General features: G+C 41.2%; 2 protein-coding genes and 1 long non-coding RNA gene across 4 annotated transcripts; 2 read left to right on the top strand and 1 right to left on the bottom strand.

Annotated features, from left to right (window-relative positions):
* Positions 1-159: 159 nt before the first annotated feature.
* LOC130686016 (uncharacterized) lies at positions 160-941 on the top strand. The gene is made up of 3 exons (XR_008999781.1): positions 160-222; positions 575-652; positions 817-941. It is a non-coding gene; the product is annotated as an uncharacterized LOC130686016 (long non-coding RNA).
* LOC130686006 (A-kinase anchor protein 7-like) lies at positions 750-2,785 on the bottom strand. Of its 2 annotated transcripts, none has more exons than XM_057509312.2 (7): positions 2,546-2,785; positions 2,362-2,474; positions 2,168-2,304; positions 1,824-2,100; positions 1,688-1,750; positions 1,536-1,620; positions 750-1,459 (listed from the first exon to the last, which is right to left on the bottom strand). In XM_057509312.2, exons 2-7 carry the CDS (start codon positions 2,470-2,472, stop codon positions 1,335-1,337), a joined length of 798 nt encoding a protein of 265 aa, XP_057365295.1. In that variant the 5' UTR covers positions 2,473-2,474; positions 2,546-2,785; the 3' UTR covers positions 750-1,334. The 2 variants fall into 2 exon arrangements, with proteins under 2 accessions (XP_057365295.1, XP_059353575.1); XM_059497592.1 differs by having other exon boundaries at positions 2,362-2,486; positions 2,650-2,783.
* Positions 2,786-8,537: 5,752 nt separating this feature from the next.
* Positions 8,538-19,568, top strand: LOC130686136 (calcium-activated chloride channel regulator 1-like). The gene is made up of 10 exons (XM_057509428.2): positions 8,538-8,910; positions 12,438-12,774; positions 12,840-13,011; positions 13,594-13,705; positions 13,992-14,264; positions 14,335-14,586; positions 15,330-15,605; positions 16,226-16,438; positions 17,002-17,335; positions 17,430-19,568. Exons 1-10 carry the CDS (start codon positions 8,737-8,739, stop codon positions 19,274-19,276), a joined length of 3,990 nt encoding a protein of 1,329 aa, XP_057365411.1. The 5' UTR covers positions 8,538-8,736; the 3' UTR covers positions 19,277-19,568.
* The last annotated feature ends 20 nt before the right edge of the window (positions 19,569-19,588 follow it).

Below are 19,588 nucleotides of genomic sequence, written 5' to 3' on the forward strand. Positions count from 1 at the left end.
AAAATTGCCATTAAAGATACAAGTTTGACTTTGTAATTAACAATTGGCAGTTGAAAAATTCGTCTGCCACTGGCGCCAAATTGCTAAAAGCATCCAAATCATTTAATTAAAATCTGGCGCTAGTGCCCATTTCCGCTTGTTATTTTCTTCTGCTGTGATCATGCATCAATCGTTCTCTTCTCTTTCAGCCCTCATCGCAAGAAGAACTCGCTTGTTGGAATGGTAACACAAAAAATTTTGTAATTAGCAAAAATCTCGTAGCTTCTAATGTTGGTAATGTGATTAGTAGAAAATAAAATTTAACATGGTAAATTGGTGCCAGTCGTGGGTATATTCCAGTTTAATAGATGAGGGGCGTAGAATGGCTGCTATAGACACTTGCACGTGGAAATGCTATTTTGAAAGGGGATAGTTTTGATTCTATTTTATCACTCTCAACTAATATTTTACTTTACTTTAATTTTGGTAAATAGTAATTTACAAGTTCCATAGTTAAATTACTAGAATAATAGTTGCACAATATTTCTTTGTCAAAATATATATTATCAAAGATTTCGTGTTGTCGATTCTGTAGAGGGAAGAAATAATTTTGGAGACAAAGCATACCTCAGGACTTTGGCCGTAAAAGCTTGGCAGTTCCATTATCCAAGTGGTGAGTGTCCTGAGATTGTTTTGTGTTAATTAACTCTATGATTTTAAATACTGTTCACATTCAGAGTGTTAGTGTTGATATTAACCATTATGAGATATTTGAAATTTTTGAAAAATTTATTAATTTTTTGCTTAATGTTTAAAGATTTAATCTTATAATTATAGGGATCTGGAAAAAGCATTTTTCTTCAACAAAACAAGGATTTTTCTTTTTTAAAGGTGAATAGAATTTTAAGTTTCATTAATGTTTTCTGATTCTTAGTTTGAAAAATAAATTATGTTCAACTGAATTTCAAACTGATTTTAGGTAATGATAAATTATATGGACATTTAAGTTACAAGGAGGTATTTAATTTTTAGACAAGTTTTGTGGTGCTACTACTCTCCTGGTATTCCAAAAGTTGGTAAAGCAACTGTAACATCTCGTGAATTCTTTGGATTTACCCGTAAAATCTCATTACGAAAATACTTGAATTAAAATTAATTGGAAAAAAGTGGATTAAAAACTGACAGAATTCGTAAGTCAGCTATAAAAAAAATCGAATTCAAATCAAGAATTCAGTAGCCCTTCTGGTAAAACTTTTCACAATGCCGATGTATAAAATTTGAAGATGGCCATTATTTGTGGGCCATGAATTAGAACCATGTAATGAAAACAGTGGATGACAGGTACTATTGCATGGTCACTCTCGAACACTGTTAGAACTGTCGCATGTAGCCGATACATCGTGATTCCCCGCTATACTGGATGTAGTGCATGTTTCAACATCGACTTCATCTATTAATTCTAATGGTTTAATGATTGTTCCTGTTTGATGGAACGTTTGACATTCTAAAGATTACATTTTAACGCGACCCACATCTAACATAAATTAAATACATACCGAAATGGAATTCTCCTTTCAAAGCGTAATATCCTTCATCGTCCTTGGGATCTGTCATCGACAGTAACTGAACGCTCTCAACCACCTGGCTCATTTCAGAAAAAGATTTAACCTTGAATCAGCTTATTTCGCACTCGGTGAATATTTGTTACCTGTCGACCGAATACGCAATCAACGTGTTTCTCGTACAAATGGGAGGCCACAGCCTTGATCCCCTGAGAAAGAAAGATTTTCATTTTCTCCTAACCAACACCAAGTTTCATAATGTGCCATAGACGAGTTTCGTACTTTACGCCTGAGTCTGGGGTCTTTGGATATTTTCAGGAGAGTTACGTGCGGTGTGAATCTGTCTCCGTCAATTAGGGAAATGCCTGCGGTTTGGCAACCATCGCGCAACGATTTCCAAAGGTGATTGAGATACTCCGCTCCGTCGCTTTCCTCCTTTATACGGGCGTAGATGACTTTGTTGTTGAAATGCCCCATCTGTGCCAAATCAATGTCCAACTGAGAGTTTGGCAATCTGGCTGAGAAGAGCCCAACAGACTCCTGCAATACCTGATTGGCCCTTGATGGGTTGAAATAAATCACATGGTAAGTTAGTGGTTATGTGAAATGAATGATGAATAAATCACTTGACCACATCCTCGCTGGTGGACAGGTGAGCCACTGCCAGCGTGATGTGCAGGGTTGATGGAGACACGAGGGCAGTCTTGAGACGAGGTTCCTGTTCCAAAATGGTGTTGTGGACATTGTTCACAGTTTGGACAATCTATACGAAAGAAAAGTGAAAGGTTATTGATAAGAATAAAATGTTTGATGGACCAACCTGACAGTCTGATATTCGCACAGCAAAGAAATGATTTGGTGCTGGTGCCTTGGGCCTCTTAATTTTAGGTGGACGCACGCGCCTTATCGGGATATCCCGTACCGTGTTCATCTCTGGTTAAGTATCTAAGGTGAAGTACACAAGAAAAAAAGAAGTCGTTAAAGTACGGCTATACGGAACTTACTGGCGGCAAAAAGCAGCAGGTGGTTTCTTGGAAGATGAAAACAACAAGAAAGGAACACCAATTGTCGCGTTATGCACGGTTTTTATCTCAATTTCTTGTCTTACGTGTGTTCAGAGCAGCGTATCACCAACGTTTTCACCTGTGTAATGACTGGCAAAGAGAAAGTGATCAGAAAAGATGATGACGGTGTTTACGATAAATGTTTTGTTGTTGCTGGTGTCGCTCAAAATTATAGGCAAAATAGAAAGCGGTGTCGCCAGATTGCTCGGTAATTGAACTCGATGTGATTTCGCGTACGCCAAAATGGGGCCGTTTCTTTTTTTTAAGAAGAAAACGGTCACGTCGGTCACACATTTCTTTGAACGATACGTGAGTCACGAGACATGTTAAGATTCATCGGTCAGCTTTGTTTGCAACAATGGTTGCGTTCCTGTAAAGAGAAAAAACGTGGGAAATATGATCCATTGGGGCATATTTCACGAACGAAAAATCGGAAGGATGTGTTTACTGAAATTCAGAAAGAAAAACGTTGAATAATAAATACGATTCCGTTACGACCGGTACGTGGCGCTGTATCATAGAACCCGTTGTTGTTACAATGTTTTTATTTGAAGGACTAAATAATAAAAAAAGAATCTAACATGGATTACATGAGGGAGGTCTCGAGTTTAACACATTCCCACAGCTAAAAGTTTTTCCTTTTCATGTTCTTTTTTTAATTTTTAAACGTGGGAAACGTTGAAAAGAATGTTCCATCGTCAAGGTTCTGAAACAAAGAAATTTTGTTGGTTACATACGGGTCTTGTGTCGCCAATTGTATACACAGCACATCTTTCGCGTGCCTTATCCCTTGTAATGGCAGCGAATCCCCACCCCTTAAATGGAGAGAAAGTCTCGTCTATATAGAAACTGCGAATAATAACAAAATTTGAGCCTTAAAGATGTGACTTTGGCGGCATTTTCTCAAACAATCAAAGATAACGTGTCTGCCCCAACAACTTTCTCTGTCGGACGAGTAGCGCATTTTCTTGCTTAAAGTACAAACAATGACACAAGTACAAACTACCGGCTTGTGTAGTACACCTTGTTATCATTCAATTGGTGATGATGTACAAGCACGAGCTTCGAGAAAGTTTGTCAGCCTAAACTGCGACATGGGGCGGGGTTCTTTTCAGTTCAAGAGGTTACAGAGAAGAAGCAGCTCTTATTTTTATTACAGTGGAAACAATAGAGTTCCATGTCTTGGTAGCAACTAATTATACGACGTTGCCCAATAAGGAATGCAACTCGCTAATCAGCTAAGCACCAAACCGCCAGAGATACACAATATTAGCCTTATTTTGTGCTGCGAGTCCGAAAGGCACGCCAAAAAACAATAGCGGCGCCATTCATGGACGTAAAAAAAATATTTAAATCAATGTTTTCAATTGAATTTTTTAAATCATTATTAATGTATGCATTTAGAACTCGTTTTTTTTTTACGAAACAAAATGCGTTAAACTTTCGTTTCTTAAAATTCGATGACGGCGTATGTAACACGTCTTATATATAGGAGCGATCGTACGTCATTTAGATGCCTAGTGGCTGTATTAGTGATATGTATGTACACGCAAAATATATACGAGATTTCACCGCTTCCAGTTACATGCATAATATTAGCGAGTCCCATATCATCACCTCTTATATGGGCCTGGCTCTTGATCGATGACATTGCGGCTTTTTTTGGCTATAATTTATGCGAAATTCAAAAGATCAGGGGGTTCGTGAATGTTAGAAAAAGGACGTCAGTGTTCTAAATTTTTTTTTTTTTGTAAAGGTATTTTTCCAATGAAGGAACGCAATGCGGAATAATTGCAGTTATGTGGGAAACATTTCGAGTATTTGTTGAATTCTATACGTAAAATGTCGTTTTGCTTGGATGTTTTTTCTAAAGAAATTTCTCGGGCTAATTGCCGTTTTCCACATTTCGAAACGATTTCGTTGTTCCACAGACAATCGAAACGTTTAGATTTTTAATTTCGAGATATTTATATACGCCGAATGGCTACATCATTTTATTGTTTCGTGTGTGTTCATATAGTCGCCTATATGTAAATGTTTTTTTGTTTTATTTTGGGATTATACAATTGGCTCGTATTTCCTCCCTAATAAATCTGTGCGTAGCAATTAAAAGCAACAAGATTTTTCCGAGAGAGAGAAAAATTTATTGTTATTATCTCTTCTCTCTCTTTCGTCCCGAGAAGAGAGCCTGAGGCACCGCAACAATCATTCACGTAGTACATAAAAATAAAAAAAAAAAAAGACAAAAGAAATACGTTGGAATAACTCTGGTGTGTTCGATGATCTTATGACATCAATTTGCATACGCACAAAGTTTGAATAAAAATCTCTAAATTATTCCGACAATGAAGAATTAGATTTAAAAATGAACTAATTGAATACTAGCGGCAACGTCTGTGTGACTATCTCACCACGTCAATATAAAAAAAAAAAAAAATATTCGTGTGCCCGCGTGTAATTCGAGTCCATAAAACATCGTCCCCCTCATTGTCTTGAATTTCAAGACGTGAAAGTCAACGACACATAGTGACGAAACAAACGTTATTCTTTTACAAAATAAAAGGTGTTGTTTCATAAATGATTGTGCTACATAATATTTAAAAAAATAGGAGGGGGACACACACATTTCCGGTGTGTGTGTACTCGGTGTGCCGCCGGATTTGAACCCAACAGTTGAAATACGACACGTATATAAAAAGGTTTTTGTGCGAGCCCATCCACCTGGAAAAATACGAAACCTGCTGGGAAATTCTTGTTTGTCTACATCGCCACAAGCGATTGATAGCCCTAAAAAAAAAAAAAATAAGTTTTGAATGAAACTGACGAAAAAAGATTGATGGCCGATGATGATTGAAACGAATATTGTTTTGAAAGTGCGCGCATAAATTTCGAATAGAAAAAACACAAAATAGATTGGCTAAAAAAAAAAAAAAAAAAGGAAATCCCGTTTGATCACGAAATATATACGCGCCCTATTTTCTCTTGATAAAGGCGGGATGAATGGTCCCCCCCTGACGTGCTACTCGAAAACGATCTTTGCAATTGAAAGAGACGCAAAACAGATGGATGAAATTCATTTGGATGTGGCTCTTAAAAATCACGCAACCATCGTGATTGTATTGATATAAACATCGTGACGGAATATGACACACCTGTGATATCTTTCCTAATATACGACAATGTGTCCGTGGACAAAATGGCCTAAACGTGATGTCCACTCGCTTGTTCTACTTGCACCTATCGGCTCTGCACTTTATTGTCTATAACAAAAGAATTCTCTTTGTATATTTTTCGGGGAGGGTGGTGTGTAAATATCGAGAGACACATCAAGGACGTGACTATTAGCCCAGGTGGAAGCTTTAATTTCTCGTGGGAAATCTTTCGAAATCTCCTAAGAAATCCCACCGCCTTTTAAATGTATTTAAACTTGATGCATTCAAATGTTAAGAGAGAAAGTATAAACGACCATCGAGCTACTGATATCCAAAAGCCAATTCAACTGCCCTTGTACGTGCACGACACGCTCCCCCCCCCCCTAATTGACACGTAAAACACACAAAGATATTTGGCGTCATATTTGATCCTTATAAAGCCGAACGATATTCTCCACCTTTATTAGGCAAGTAAAAACTATTTTTTGAACCGATGCCAATATCTAAAAAAATTTCGTGTTGCACATTCCTGCATAAATATTCACATGTTTTCGTTCATGCAGAAAAAGCGTAATTATTTATGAATTTTCACCGCGTGTGTTGCTGCCGGCTTTCCCAATAACGAGGTCTTCTTTATAACGACGTTTCAGAGAGAGAAAATCATTTCTTTTTTCAACTCGAAAAAACAAAATCGATCGCGAGACGATTACAGGTTTTGATGGATGAGAAAAAAACTAGTGTGTGTGATACAGTCGATAATCATGAAATCTGTTTTCTAGTCAAAAAACGAAGGAAACGTTGTTATGTTTATTCTCACGCCACACCACTGCAGCTCACCTATAGGCAATTCTTTTGTTTCCCATCATTAAAAATCGTGAAATGTTTTTTTCGCATTTTTTCGTTATATATCGCACAAAAGAATATATTTTGTAGTTGTAACACAATTTTCGTGTAATGTATTGGGAAGAGAGAGTTGATACAACACCTTTTTTCTTGATTTGGGAATCTGTACCTGTATCCGGCGGGCGTTATATGTGATACATCCATAATATTTTTTTTTTTCTTTTCGTCGTGTGTATAGACGAACCTTGAAGATGTTAGACACACTCTCTCTCTTCTCTCTGATCTCTCAATAAAAAAGAAGAAAACTGTTTTTTGCCTAATTTTCGTCGAGTCACGCGTGATTTGTGGCCATTTTTGTCCTCAATTCTTCCCTCTGAAATCAAACAATTGTTTTGTGTACGAAATAAAAAGAGTGTTTCATAGCAACAGCCATTTTCTATCGAGATGTCATCACCCAGTTAATAAATGATTGATCATTGTGAACAATTAGATTCCAATATTCAGATAAATAACATTTTTCTTTGTATTTAGAGAAAGAAAAACGGAAGCCTTTTTTTCCATGCGGAGGTGCCACGTAGACAAAATGTGAAAACCACATAAAAGAGATGACTGATGATACGCATCTACCCTTTCATCTTTGGCCACAAACTATTTTTTTTTGAAGGTTGAAATCGATCAGCCACTGGTTTCTCGTGTTGTCACATTTTGCCCTCCAGGCTACTGTTGTTCCTATCTGGCACCAACAATCAGATGGATCAATACATTTTCCAGGTGAAATGGCAAGTGACGTCCTGCTGTTTGTGCCCAGACAAATGGGACATTTCCAGTTCAATGCAAATCTTGCAAGAGGATCACACAAACAAAGTGGGATGCTGTGTAGGATCATTCGCTTGGCTTCCATCATCTTCACATTCCTACAAAGAAAAATCGCGTAAAATCGCATGCAAAACAAACAACAGGATTGAGGACACATAGATGACAAGTTTCTCTACATGAACAAAACCACAAGGACCTTCTATTTGACTATCACCCACTTCCGGCTACGAACGGATGTGTCACGTGCTCCATCTCTCTCCCGCTAACATCGAAAATGCATCTATATATATCCACTCCCGCATTTTCTTTAGGCCAAAAAAGAAAATGAGCAAGACATGCCGGCGGAAGAAGAAGACGGACAGTTTTTTTCGAACGCAGCGTGTGATGATGACGAACGATGATGGCTGACTCACGATCAAAGGCAAGAAAAACAATTCACCCCCGCATCTCTTTAAAATGCCATCTGGTGATGTTCAATTGAAAATGAGATTTTCAAAGTTAAAAGAAATAAGAAAAAAATGGCGTGCAATATCATTTTGTCCGTGCAAGGAAAATCACGTGGATTAGAGACGCAAGGGAAATTACCGTTACGCACAACATATCCACATTAGATATAAAGAGATCCGTTTCAGAGACCCGCCCTCTTTAGTCGAGGCAGCAAAGAGAAAGAAGCAACTTGAAAAAAATAAAAGAAGATGCGTAGAGATAAACGAAAATGAGTTGCGTCATTATGAACCGCACAATTTTTATCAGCGCACGGCATCGTTCACGCAAGGAAGAATCTTTCTCAGCTCTTTCCGTGATTTATTCCCCCTCCTGTTTTCTAAGTCGAAAATCAAACAAAAGAAGATTTTTGACGTTTTCGTGATTACGTTCACGAGAGGCATCACAGTCGGTTGATTATCCAGGCCGTTGCACATATCTCGCAAAACATTTTCTCCAACTGTCTAAACGCACATTTCTCGAATCTCAGCAACGGAAATCCTTTAAAAAAAAAAAAAAAATTCTGGGCAACATTTAGTCGACTTGGCAAGTCGATTTTGAAGCACCCTTCCTCCTTGTGTGTGTTGTGCTGGTGGAGCCAAAACCAGTTGGGGCTTTGTCAGTGCCTGTCTGGACGTGGCTGCGAGAACACGTGTGTCTCCGCGTGTCGACATCTGTGATCGTGTCTGTGAACTACAACAATTTTTAATTTTCGTTTTTGTTGAAAGAAATCAAACAGTTTAATGATAGGCAATTTGACGTCATGAAACATCCAATGGATTGACACCTTCGATAAGAATAGAATCGCACTTTTTCGAATCACAAACTGAAAACAAAATGGTGGTCGTGAAATTCGCAGTGATTTTCTTGCAGTTGTTGTTATTGCCAATCATCGATGTTCATTTGGATCAAAGTGTGGCTGCATCGGCCATTATCCAACGGTTAATCGTGCGCCTAGAAGAACCCACTCTTCCATCGAGCGACAATTGCACGTTCTTCAAACAAATCGAGGTTGGTCAAAAATCTTTATTCAAAGCCAAGTAGGTTTGTGAGTTGGGCGCGCGCTAATGAGGCGATTTGCATATTCATGTCGTTTAACAGCCCGTATCCCCCCACCATCTTAATGCGTATACACACCAATCGTTTAACTCTTTGTCGAAAGAAAGAAAAGAAGAGATAAATTGTCTTTCCATTATGGATTTTTTCCTCGAAAAAAAAAAAAGAAATAATTCGTAAATATTATTCCTCCTTGTTGTTTTCTATGGAAAAATCGTATTTTCTCCTTTTTTGAATATGGAAAATGCGTAGGGCATCAAGAAAAACGAAAAATATGCTAATTTCTCGTTAAGGTTCAGTCAGTGCCTTTTTTCCTACAAATGCGGGGATGGGAAATGATTCGAAAATGCTCTCCCCACCTCCTTGAATTCTTTCGCAGTAGAAACAAGCAGAAGCCAATGAAAAGATTCCAAATATTGAAAGGAAAATGATGGATTGAATTCTTCAACATTCCAATTGCATTTGTTTTTCTTCCGTTAGTACACTATCGTTCTATTACGGAAATATGGCACATTTTTTTTTTCAAAATTTCGTCTTTTTATGCAAATGAGAAATTGGGCACGCGAATCATCCGTCATTTCAAAGTCCCGCCCATTCTAGTTGTTTTTTCCTCTTTCGCAATAAAACGAAAAAAAAATTCACACTTTTGAAATTAAAATAGTAGTTGGATGATTCATCTCGCACCGTGTCAATATTTTCATAAACGGGGGAAGAAGAAAAAGGGCGGAATGAACATTCGGCGTGATCGTCTCACGCCACCCTCCGCCATTAGAAACAGGAAACTGAATGCGAAGCCTTGTTGTTGTCGTGTTAAATAGCAGATAATCATCTGCAATTTTGATCAGCCTATCAAAAAAGGATTTCTTTGTTTCCTTGATTTCAACACCTGAGAAACGAACCAATGTTTAAGTAGCATGTATTAACAATCATTTTTCTAACGGCCATTATTATTTTTGCATATTTCACGACCTCGTTGTTTCTTGGAAAAACGTTGACAGGTCAAACTCGTAGATACCCGCACGTATGCAAATGAGCCCGATGGCTATTTTGCCCCTATAGTTTTTCAAAAAAATTCTTTGGCACGGTCCAGGTATATACTTAAAAAAAAACTGTATTTTATACAAACGTCATGCCACGTAGATGGATGGACTAACAAAAAAAATGATTTACATATTTTTATGATCTCCGGCGCGTTTTTTTTTCTCTGAAAGTGGTGACATCTTTTCGTTCCCCCCCCCCCCTCTTTTATTGTTTGAGCAAAATCCGTGTCGGAAGGGATCTTTTCCATAACAATTGGGGGGAGGGATGTTATACAAGAAGCCGACGGACAAAAGAAACTGGACAACAAAAAATAAGAAAGGCCGTGTGTCGTCATCACTGGGATAAAGTGGGAAATACAATTTACGACGGACACACTTTTTTTTTTTTTTAAGGTCCAGACTCCTCCTCTTTTTATTTTCCACCTACGCGTTTGAAAAAATTTTTCATCCGCCCCAAAAACCTTTTAAAGAGAATATGCAAATGATTTCCGTTTATTTTTTTTTTCAAAATGAGGGAAAAAGGTTAATAAAATAATGATGTCAATCATTTTTCCCAGACGAACTTTTCTTTTGTTTATTCAATAGACGTTCTCACGAAAAAAAACGACGCCCCGACATTTTTATTACAAGATAATGACGCAATTGTTCCTTTTTTTAAAACTCTTCTTCTTTTATTGTAACGCCCTGCCAACATTTCCTGTTTTTTGACATTCAAGAGACGCGTGAGCTTCAAATTCTTTTCTTTAAATGTCCCTTTTAACGTTTGCTCAGTAAAACGATGGGGGTACATGCGTCCATCACGATTTTTTAAGAGAAATTCGTGACCGTGAACCCATCGACCCTCCAACCATCTGGCATCGTCGCTTTTAACGGATACCCCGTTGATTGAACAATCAGAGGATGCTGTTCAAAATACTAAAAAATGGCCGAGGATGTAACAGAAGGTTGTTGAAAAAAGAACGGGATCGTCGGCCGTGTAAACATGTCTCTCTCTTTTGAAAAGCATCTGTTCCAGTCGGTTTGCGCTTTTTTTGGTCAGTGTGAAAGACGACACGTGTCGTGATATTTGAAGAGTTTCTTTCCTCGTATTATTGTTGAATCGGCAACAGCGCGTGCATTGAAATGCGATTCCAGTTCAACCGGTCTGAACCAATCGCCATCTTTTGTGTTGATGTGGGCGCAAGCGGCCACACGTTTTTTGATGGATCGTCCGAGGCCCTTTTTTGGTTGGTGAAAGGGACGATCGTGACGAACGCCCTTTTAATATTCCCGAGCGAATTTTCGTTCTGATTAGATATAGACTAGGATTAACATTTTTCTTCATTAGTTTCCAAATATGATTGTAATCGTTCCGATTCCAAACGATAACCAATCGATGATGCATAACGGCAACAAACAGCTGGACCGCGTTTATGGATACGGCACGATTTTCTTTTTTTTTTTTTGTCTGAACGTTAAACAAACACGAGAGATGTCCATAATAATATTATAAAGATGCCATAATAATAATACCCCCCCTGTTTTAGGAGGTACGCAGCTCCAGTTTCTCTTTTGGTTCACGGTTTGGACTCACGCTGGGTGGTCACGTGAACGTACGACGCCCATTAAAGCGTCTCTGCGTTGGGTCTTTTTACCGCTAGAGAACACGGCAGACTATTTACATAACTCTGATCGATTTCAATTTTATCTGAATTAAATTCTATAAAAGAAAGACTAGTAGCAAAAATAGACGCTAGAGGGCAAATCATCGTTAATGAGGCGTTAATCAAGCCCAAGGCCCTGAGATATCGATAGAAAGTGTCGCCTATTGTTGTACGCGGTCACGACAATGTTTCTATTGTTGCGAGATGTTGATCGAAGTTGACAAACGTTGTCGAGGACGTCGGCCTCTTTTCATTCATCATTCTTTTGGGGGGGGGAGTAAGAAATGGACTGCTGAGATATAACGCCATGTGTTTTTGTGTTGAACAGCAGATGGCCGGCAACAGGTACGCAAGGCTATTAGCCCCGCGTTCAACAGCCGCTGTTTCATTTCATCGTACCTTTTTAAAAAAAAAAAAATAGTTATCGATGTTTGATTTAGCCATTATGTTTTCTAATGAATTGCATCAAAATATGAGCCAAAAAAAAAAAAAAGCAAACAATGACGTCGGTTTAAAATGTGTGTTGGCCAGCCGTTATCCGGTCATTTTCCCCCTCTTTTGTTTCTTTTCCAACAGCAGGTCAGCCTGACCGTATTATTACAGCGCATAATTTAAAAAAAAAAAAACGAATTTCAAACGTTGGCTGAGGAATTTGAATCAATTGTTAAACCGCACAAAACAAGATTCAAGTCCTTTGTCGGAACACGTAACAAACGAGCATTCAGTTTTATTCAATCGATTCAACCGGAAGTTGTCCTCTTCAATTTTTCTCTTCTTTTTTCTTCCAAAAAAAAAATAGAATGTGTTGACGTCGACGTCGGAGCAGCTGCACAACGTGACCGGGGGTCGGTTGCAATGGGACAGGATCAGCGTGTTGGTCTCTAAATCGCTGGCGCAAGATTGTTTTCGATTGACGAGACATCAGCAGCGATTGCAAGTCATCAAGAACAAGAGGATGAACGCGCAATTGGCCGCCTCGCAGACGGCCGACATCGTCATTCACGACGGATCGCATCCGCTCATCGCCGATCTACCACACGCCAAACAGTACGGCGGATGCAATCAGCAAGGATTGGGAGTTCATCTGAGTCGTTCGTTTATCCGCTCCTATCATCCCCTTCATTCCTTCATTTCCGGTTAGATTTAATTTCTTTTTAAACTTTAATTTCAATTTAAATAAATGAATTTCAAAAAAAAAAAGGTCGGCAAGTGTTGAGAGAATGGGTGAAACATCGGTACGGCGTGTTTGATGAAACGGGGTTCGATGCCGACCTTCAGTATCCATTACACACGTCGGAATACGGTTCTCATCCGCCCAACTCTACTGAGCTGCAACAAGAGAATTCCTGCACGACATTTGCCAACAATACCAGGTAAAAGAACCTTTTCTTTTTTTTTTTATTTGATGTTATTGTACAACTGGAGATTTATGTCCCTATGTCAGCGTGGCCTTTGCTCCTATCGGTTTGCCTTCATTTGCTAGTACCCCCTGAAGGTGTAGACCTACACCCCCGATAAAAAGAAAAGCCTCTTCTTTCTTTTTTTTCTCACGAGTTAAACAACCCTTAGGGAATTTTGTTTGAAGTAACCGCCGTAGCACGGACGCCAGGTGGTCACCCGTCGACGACGTTTTTAAAGAAAAAAAAAAAAATATTTCAGTTTGAAAATGGGCGAACTCCTACAGTTGCGGGTCAACTTGAAAGTTCACATTTTCCCGATCGTAATGGACGCGGTTCCCATCGAATTATTTTTAAAGGGATCGTCACGTATTTAAAAGAGAGAAAAAAAAAAGGAATGTTTACATCCAAGTGTCTCGCCGTCTAGTCTTCCTTTAAGGAGGAGGGGGTGACAGTTGACATTGGTCCAAACGAATTGTTTAGTTCCAGCCTTTTCTTTTACCTGGAACATTCGATTGCCATCCGTGACGATGTTTTTTTTTTTTTTTCTTTCCTTAGTGACGCTGGCCAAGATGATCGGCGGAACGGACATTTCGACACGGCATGGAATTCGACGTCGCAAGAGGTGAAAGCGACGCCACCTCAGACTTCAATCATGGCATCGTTGGACGTAAGTCTAAAACTTTCACCGTTTTCTTTTGACGCGGGTCATTTCCACACGATCGACACACATCGAACAAAATGGCCGTCGTGACTTTGGCTTTCTAATTTGCCTATGTTTCAATAGCTTCATTTTTTAAAAACAAATCATGTCTTTTACCCAAAAATGGTTTACCTCCAGTGAAAGTTGGGACGCATCTGTCAGACTGGAACATTTCAGTTTGACTCGGTTGGGGGTTGAAGGTGTCGCGCCCCTCTCCGCAGGACGTAAAAAACATTATTTTTTTGAAAAATAGGCGGAAGATTGGTGCGATGGATCGAGCCACATCCGCTGGATGCCGACCAAACAGAACGTGCTCTGTCAGGAGCAGAGCATCTGGCAAGTCATGGAGACCCACCCGGATTTTAAACGTCCATCGCCATCGACCACCACTGAATTTGTCCCGATGACGGATGATCCAGCCGAACCATCCGACGATGGATGGATGGCCTTTTTCCCGCCTGAATTTGAATATATTCTACCATCCAACGGACATCGTTACATCCTCGTTCTCGATCGAACTCCATCCGTAAATTTCTTTTTCTTTTTTTTTTCATTTTCAAACAAAAATTTCAAAAACAAATTTCTAAAAACACAAGAGCCGAAGATGGAGTTTAATCCGGCGGGCGCTCTACCGTTGGATTCACGCTCTGCCATCCACGGAAGACCGTGAAACTCATTTGAGCGTGATCGTCTCATCGGCCAGCGATCATCTGGTCGTCCTTGGATGGACCAAAGTGACGGCCGAGAATCGCGACGGTCTCGTCGGTCGCATCCCCCGTCGCCCTCTCGGCTCGTCCCCGCCAATGTCCTCCGAGCATCTCGTGTCTGCCATCCGACTCGCTCATCAGGTAAAACACAACGCCCTTCTTTCCAAGACACTTATCCAATATGGCTCCTCTCTTTTCTTTTTTCTTTTTTTTCACGTCCCATTAAAAATTATTATTTTAGCCACTTGTCTCCCCTTGGCATGCCACAGGCGTTTTCTCTATTCTACCTGGATAGGTTCTTTAAAAAGGGATGGGTGCATTATGTGGAAATTCTTTGCTCATCATTTTGTGTTGTGTTGCAGCATCAGCAGCAACAACAACCGCCTCCACATCATCATCATCATCTTCTTCTTTTGTTTTTTTTGTTTCCCCTCGTTTTTTGATGGATCGACTTGATGTTGCCAGTCTGTCTGATGACCTGAACTCGGCACAACATCTTCTCATCTTCCGATAAGCCACACGTTTTTCTCGCTAGAGAGGGGGATGAAAGAATTTATGAATAAATCAACGAGAGAAGCTGTGTAAGAAGAAGAAGAAGAAGAAGGGCCTTTTTTTTTTTTAAAAAAAGGAAAACTAGTTTTACTTTGTTGTGTGCCGTAGAGTTCGTGAGTTTTGTTTGTTGTATGGCCCTTTTTGTCTTGGTTCTATAGTGAAAGTATCGAACTGTTCACGAAGACGACCTCCGTGTCGTGAGAGATGCGAAGGCCCTCCCGACCTTTTGACATTCAAAATACTTCGATAACCAACAAACTTTTTATTTCGTTTTGTTGTGTGCAGACTTTCACTCAAACATGTTTGGCTTTTTTTTTTTTTTTTTTGTTTAGATGTTGAACGATGAAAAGGAAGCGACGTGCTGCGGAGGACAATTGATTGTATTGGCTGGAACGTCGATCGAAATGCAATTGGACGAGCAGCACGACGTCACCGTGCACGCCATCGCTTTCCCGAGCAGACGGACGACGCTCATCGATTTGGGCGTCGTCAACGGACTTCAATTGGCCGTCGACGACGATGACGAAGAGACGTCGCTGACGCAATCGCGATTGGCTGCCGCCTTCCTCCAAATCTTGCGCTACGACCAACTCGATACACCTACCCAGGTAAAGAAACAAACGACTACCGTTTTTCACAGCTGACCTTTTTCCCCTCTTTGCCTACGGCTAAATGGCTGCCTCTCTTTTGAAATGAAAGATAATGCCCGCACTTTACCGTGTTCCAAAGTCTTTTTGTTTTTATGAAATTGACAGCGGTATCGTAAAAAGCTCCTGGAACTCTGATTTCCGAACCATTTGGCCTCGAGTGTCCTTTGGAATGCAAAAGTCAATCACACGTGAATCAAGGACCCGTAGAGTGTAAAATCATTAAAAATTATTTTCTTTAATAAAGTCACCACTAGATTCTCATGGAACTTTTTTTTTTTTTTTTTTTTATATTTGAAGAAAGAGACGGGAAAAGGGAGGGAAACTAGCTACGGGGGTTTCAAAAGACTTAGTTCCCATCATTAAAGATTTGGTGGGGGGAGGGAGTTTGGCTCTCCCGCAGTTCATTCCCACGCCTGTCCCGCGGTTTACATCCCCCCCCCCCCCCTCCATATTTTTCTGGTTTCAATATACGACGGAATAAAAAAAAAAGACCTTCCCAGGGACATGACGAATGTCGAAATGTGAAACACATGTGATTTTTTCCAAGGTGAATTTTAATTTCTTATTTTCATACTCAGGTTCTAGAAGAAACGGTGACGTCCACCAATCAAATGCAATCTGGAACTTTCACGCTGGACGCTCCACTCGGCGCCAATGTCCGCGTGGTGGCGCATTGCGCAGACGAAGCTGATCTCGACACGGTCGAAGTCGTCAGTCCGAACGGACGCGTCTACGATCTTCCGCTCGTCTCTGACGGAATGTTGCACATCCGCATTCCGCACACGGATGAGGTAAGCCCGCATCGTGTTTTGAATGAATAATCGATCAGCAGCATATAGGGGATGAATGACCTTAATTAGATCGATAAATCTAAATGTTGAAGTGGGCACGGCGTTCTGTAATCGCTTACCTGTAGAGTAGGTCATCAAATTCACTGGCCAAAAAAACATTTGAACACAAAAAAAAAAAAAAAAAAAAAAAAATGCAATTAGCCGATCCCAAATTTGGAATGCACACACACAACAACAGAGACTGAATAATAAAACATAAAAGACAGTTTCACGGCAATCGAATGATGATGAAGTTCTCCTTTTAAGAGGCAACCCTCCTATTAGTCATGCGCATTTTTCACCATTTGGACTCGCCAGGTAAATGATCATCAATCGGCTGCTGGCCCAAAACGGAGGGTCTACTCTTCTTTTGTAATACAAACGCGCTAATCATCCGTCATTCGATGCCTCTTTTCCTTTTTTTTTTTTTTTTTTTTTTTTTTTTAATGATACACCGCATGTGAATTGCAGCCCAACCCCAAACTGTGATTTTAATTGCCTTTCATTCAATTCTTTGATTCAAGTTTGGAGAGTGGAATTACCGACTCAGATTCGCACAGCCTGTCGCGTCTTCGTCGAGACAACAGGTGGCGACGACGGTGGAAGTGACTGCCCAGCCGGCCATGACCACGACGCAAATCTACGACCAGGCCATCACAGTCCAGGCCTGGACGAACGTCGGACGCGTACCCGTCAATGCCTCGCAAACGCCCATTTTGATTTACGCGGAAGTTAGGCGCGGACGTAGTCCCATCGTGGACGCTAAAGTCACTGCTCTCGTCTATCCGCCGGAAGGATCCGACAATTCCACTGTCCAGGGTCCTTTTCTTGTCCAGCTGTACGACAAAGGCACCGGAGGTAAATCATTTCATTTCACTTGTAGATGTAAAAACAGCCCACGCCATCTAGCGTCAGAAAAAATAAATGTTTATTTAAAACATAATAATTTTAGATCCGGATATTACGCGGGCGGATGGAATTTATTCCGCTTATTTCACCAACGCCATCAATCAACCTGGACATTATGCCGTCACCATTCAAGTGACGGATAACAATAGAAAGGCATCCATTCCCGTCAGGAAACTCAATCCGCCCGCAGCGGCTGCATCCACCGACGCTTGTTGTGGCAGTTCCATGCCTTACGAACAAACCGTTTTAGTTCAACCCTTCCGGCGGATCATCAGTGGTCCCAGTTTCGTCACTGTGGACGGACCCAGCGAAGACGAAGATGTTTATCCACCCGGAAGGATTTCAGATTTGCGTGTCGAGCGCATCGTCAACGCGACCAACGAAGTCGAACTCGGCTGGACAGCGCCCGGCACGGATTACGATTCCGGATCGGCTGCATTTTATCAGATTCGTTGCTACACGGATCGTTCGGCTTTGAACGATTCCGGTTCGGCTATTTTAGTTCACGCTTCACTCACTCCGCAACCGCTTCCGGCCGGAACGTGGCAAAAGGCCATGGTGGCTGTCCCTTGGCCCAATCAGATTTTCTATTACGCCATCGTAGCCGTGGATTTCGCCGGATTGCGGGGCAAGGTCTCCAACATCGTTCCGGTGTACATCGAGGAACCTCCTCCGCCACCCACGACGACGACAATCAATCCGGTACCTCTCCTTCCGGCTGGTGAACTGGACGGCAATAACGTCACACGACCGGAAGCCGCTTCTCAGGCCTTGTCGGAACAGCAGATGTACGCCATTGCGGGTGGAGTGGCTGGATTCATTCTACTCTTAGTTATCCTATCGATCGCTGCTTGCCTATCCAGGCGGAAGCGGAGCGACGATCGACAAGAGAAGCCGAACAAATCGTCATCTTCTACTTTGAAAATCCAAGTGGAACCGTTGAAGATTAGCCCGTCTCATCACCATCCGGCGGAAGCGAATGCTCAACATCAGAAGGAGCAGGAAGCCACGGCTGCTGCCACGACGAAGTCCAGCAACGAATCACGGCCCGTCTACAAGATTTACGTCAACAACGCTTACATCCAGGAAGAAGACGGCGAATTAAAAATCGTCACTCCGGACGGACGCATCATCCAGCGGGGCTCGCCTTGGTTCTCCTCGGCCAACACGTTGCCTCGCGGACGCAGTTTGACGAATTTAGAAGGGCTGGAAGCCGGAACGAGTGCGACGGATTTGAATCACTGGTCCCTTCCGCGGGCCAAAACGTCTCCGCACCGGCACAAGGTGCTCACCAACGGAAGCATCATGCCCAACAGCGGAAGTCAGAGTGTCATCAACATCAACAATCCGTCCTCTTCTTCCGGAGCGGGAGGTGGGGCCATCGCTGATGGGACGTCCATTTCATCCAAACCGTCCGTCTCTTCAGACGATACGGGCATTGAAGTCTCTGATCATCAGACGGATTCTAGAGATAGTGCTGAAATGATTCTGCCTCCGCCGGGATTCGGACCCATTCAAAATCATAACGGATACATGCCCATGTACGCCAATCACAATATGCTTCCGCCTTTGCCTCCCTCTCCGGGCATGTCTTCTCAGCATCAACAGGATTCCCGTTTGATGCGGATGCCGAGCTTCCTGGACAACAATAATCCAGCGGATCATCACGATGTCAGCGGCGGATCGTTGGCTTGGCTGGGTGATTTCCCCGACTCGAATTTCTGCAGCCAACCGTCGAGTAGGCGGCCTTTGATGATTGGATCGTCTTACGGAACAGGAAGCGAAGATCGGACGCCTCAAATCAGTCCGCCTCCGCCATCAACTCCGACGTCTCAATCTTCTGTTGTTCATCAGCCCAGGAGGAAAACTAGGCACATTTCGTTCGTATAAAAGTATTTTTGTTTTTAAATAATTTGACATATTTTTTTTTTTTTCAAAATTGTGGAGTAAGCGATAAATGTACATATGATGCATCAATTGTGATATACGTATATAATTATGTGAGACTTTTGAAAATATAAAAATTTGTCTACCTTTGAAATCAAAGATGTTACGCCTCGCTCTATTTTCAACCCGTCACGGAGAACATGGGACATCCGCTCAACTGCTTTTTATTGACTTTGGCTGTAAAGATTTTATCATCGTCACAGGTGTTTTTTTTTGTGTTTCAAACAACGAACGTTAACGGTATTCCCAACGATG

This window comes from Daphnia carinata, chromosome 2, assembly GCF_022539665.2.
Source record: "Daphnia carinata strain CSIRO-1 chromosome 2, CSIRO_AGI_Dcar_HiC_V3, whole genome shotgun sequence".
Lineage (NCBI taxonomy): Eukaryota > Metazoa > Arthropoda > Branchiopoda > Diplostraca > Daphniidae > Daphnia > Daphnia carinata.

Bases quoted from the DNA above. Each gene is read 5' to 3' on its own strand.
- LOC130686136 (XM_057509428.2), top strand. From the start codon at position 8,737: ATGGTGGTCGTGAAATTCGCAGTGATTTTCTTGCAGTTGTTGTTATTG. The intron at 12,775-12,839 runs GTTAGATTTAAT...AAAAAAAAAAAG, and splicing joins CCTTCATTCCTTCATTTCCG to GTCGGCAAGTGTTGAGAGAA. The intron at 16,439-17,001 runs GTAAGCCCGCAT...CTTTGATTCAAG, and splicing joins GCATTCCGCACACGGATGAG to TTTGGAGAGTGGAATTACCG.
- LOC130686006 (XM_057509312.2), bottom strand. From the start codon at position 2,472: ATGAACACGGTACGGGATATCCCGATAAGGCGCGTGCGTCCACCTAAA. The intron at 2,305-2,361 runs GTTGGTCCATCA...TCTTTCGTATAG, and splicing joins TGCGAATATCAGACTGTCAG to ATTGTCCAAACTGTGAACAA. The intron at 1,621-1,687 runs GTAACAAATATT...GAAATGAGCCAG, and splicing joins ATTGCGTATTCGGTCGACAG to GTGGTTGAGAGCGTTCAGTT.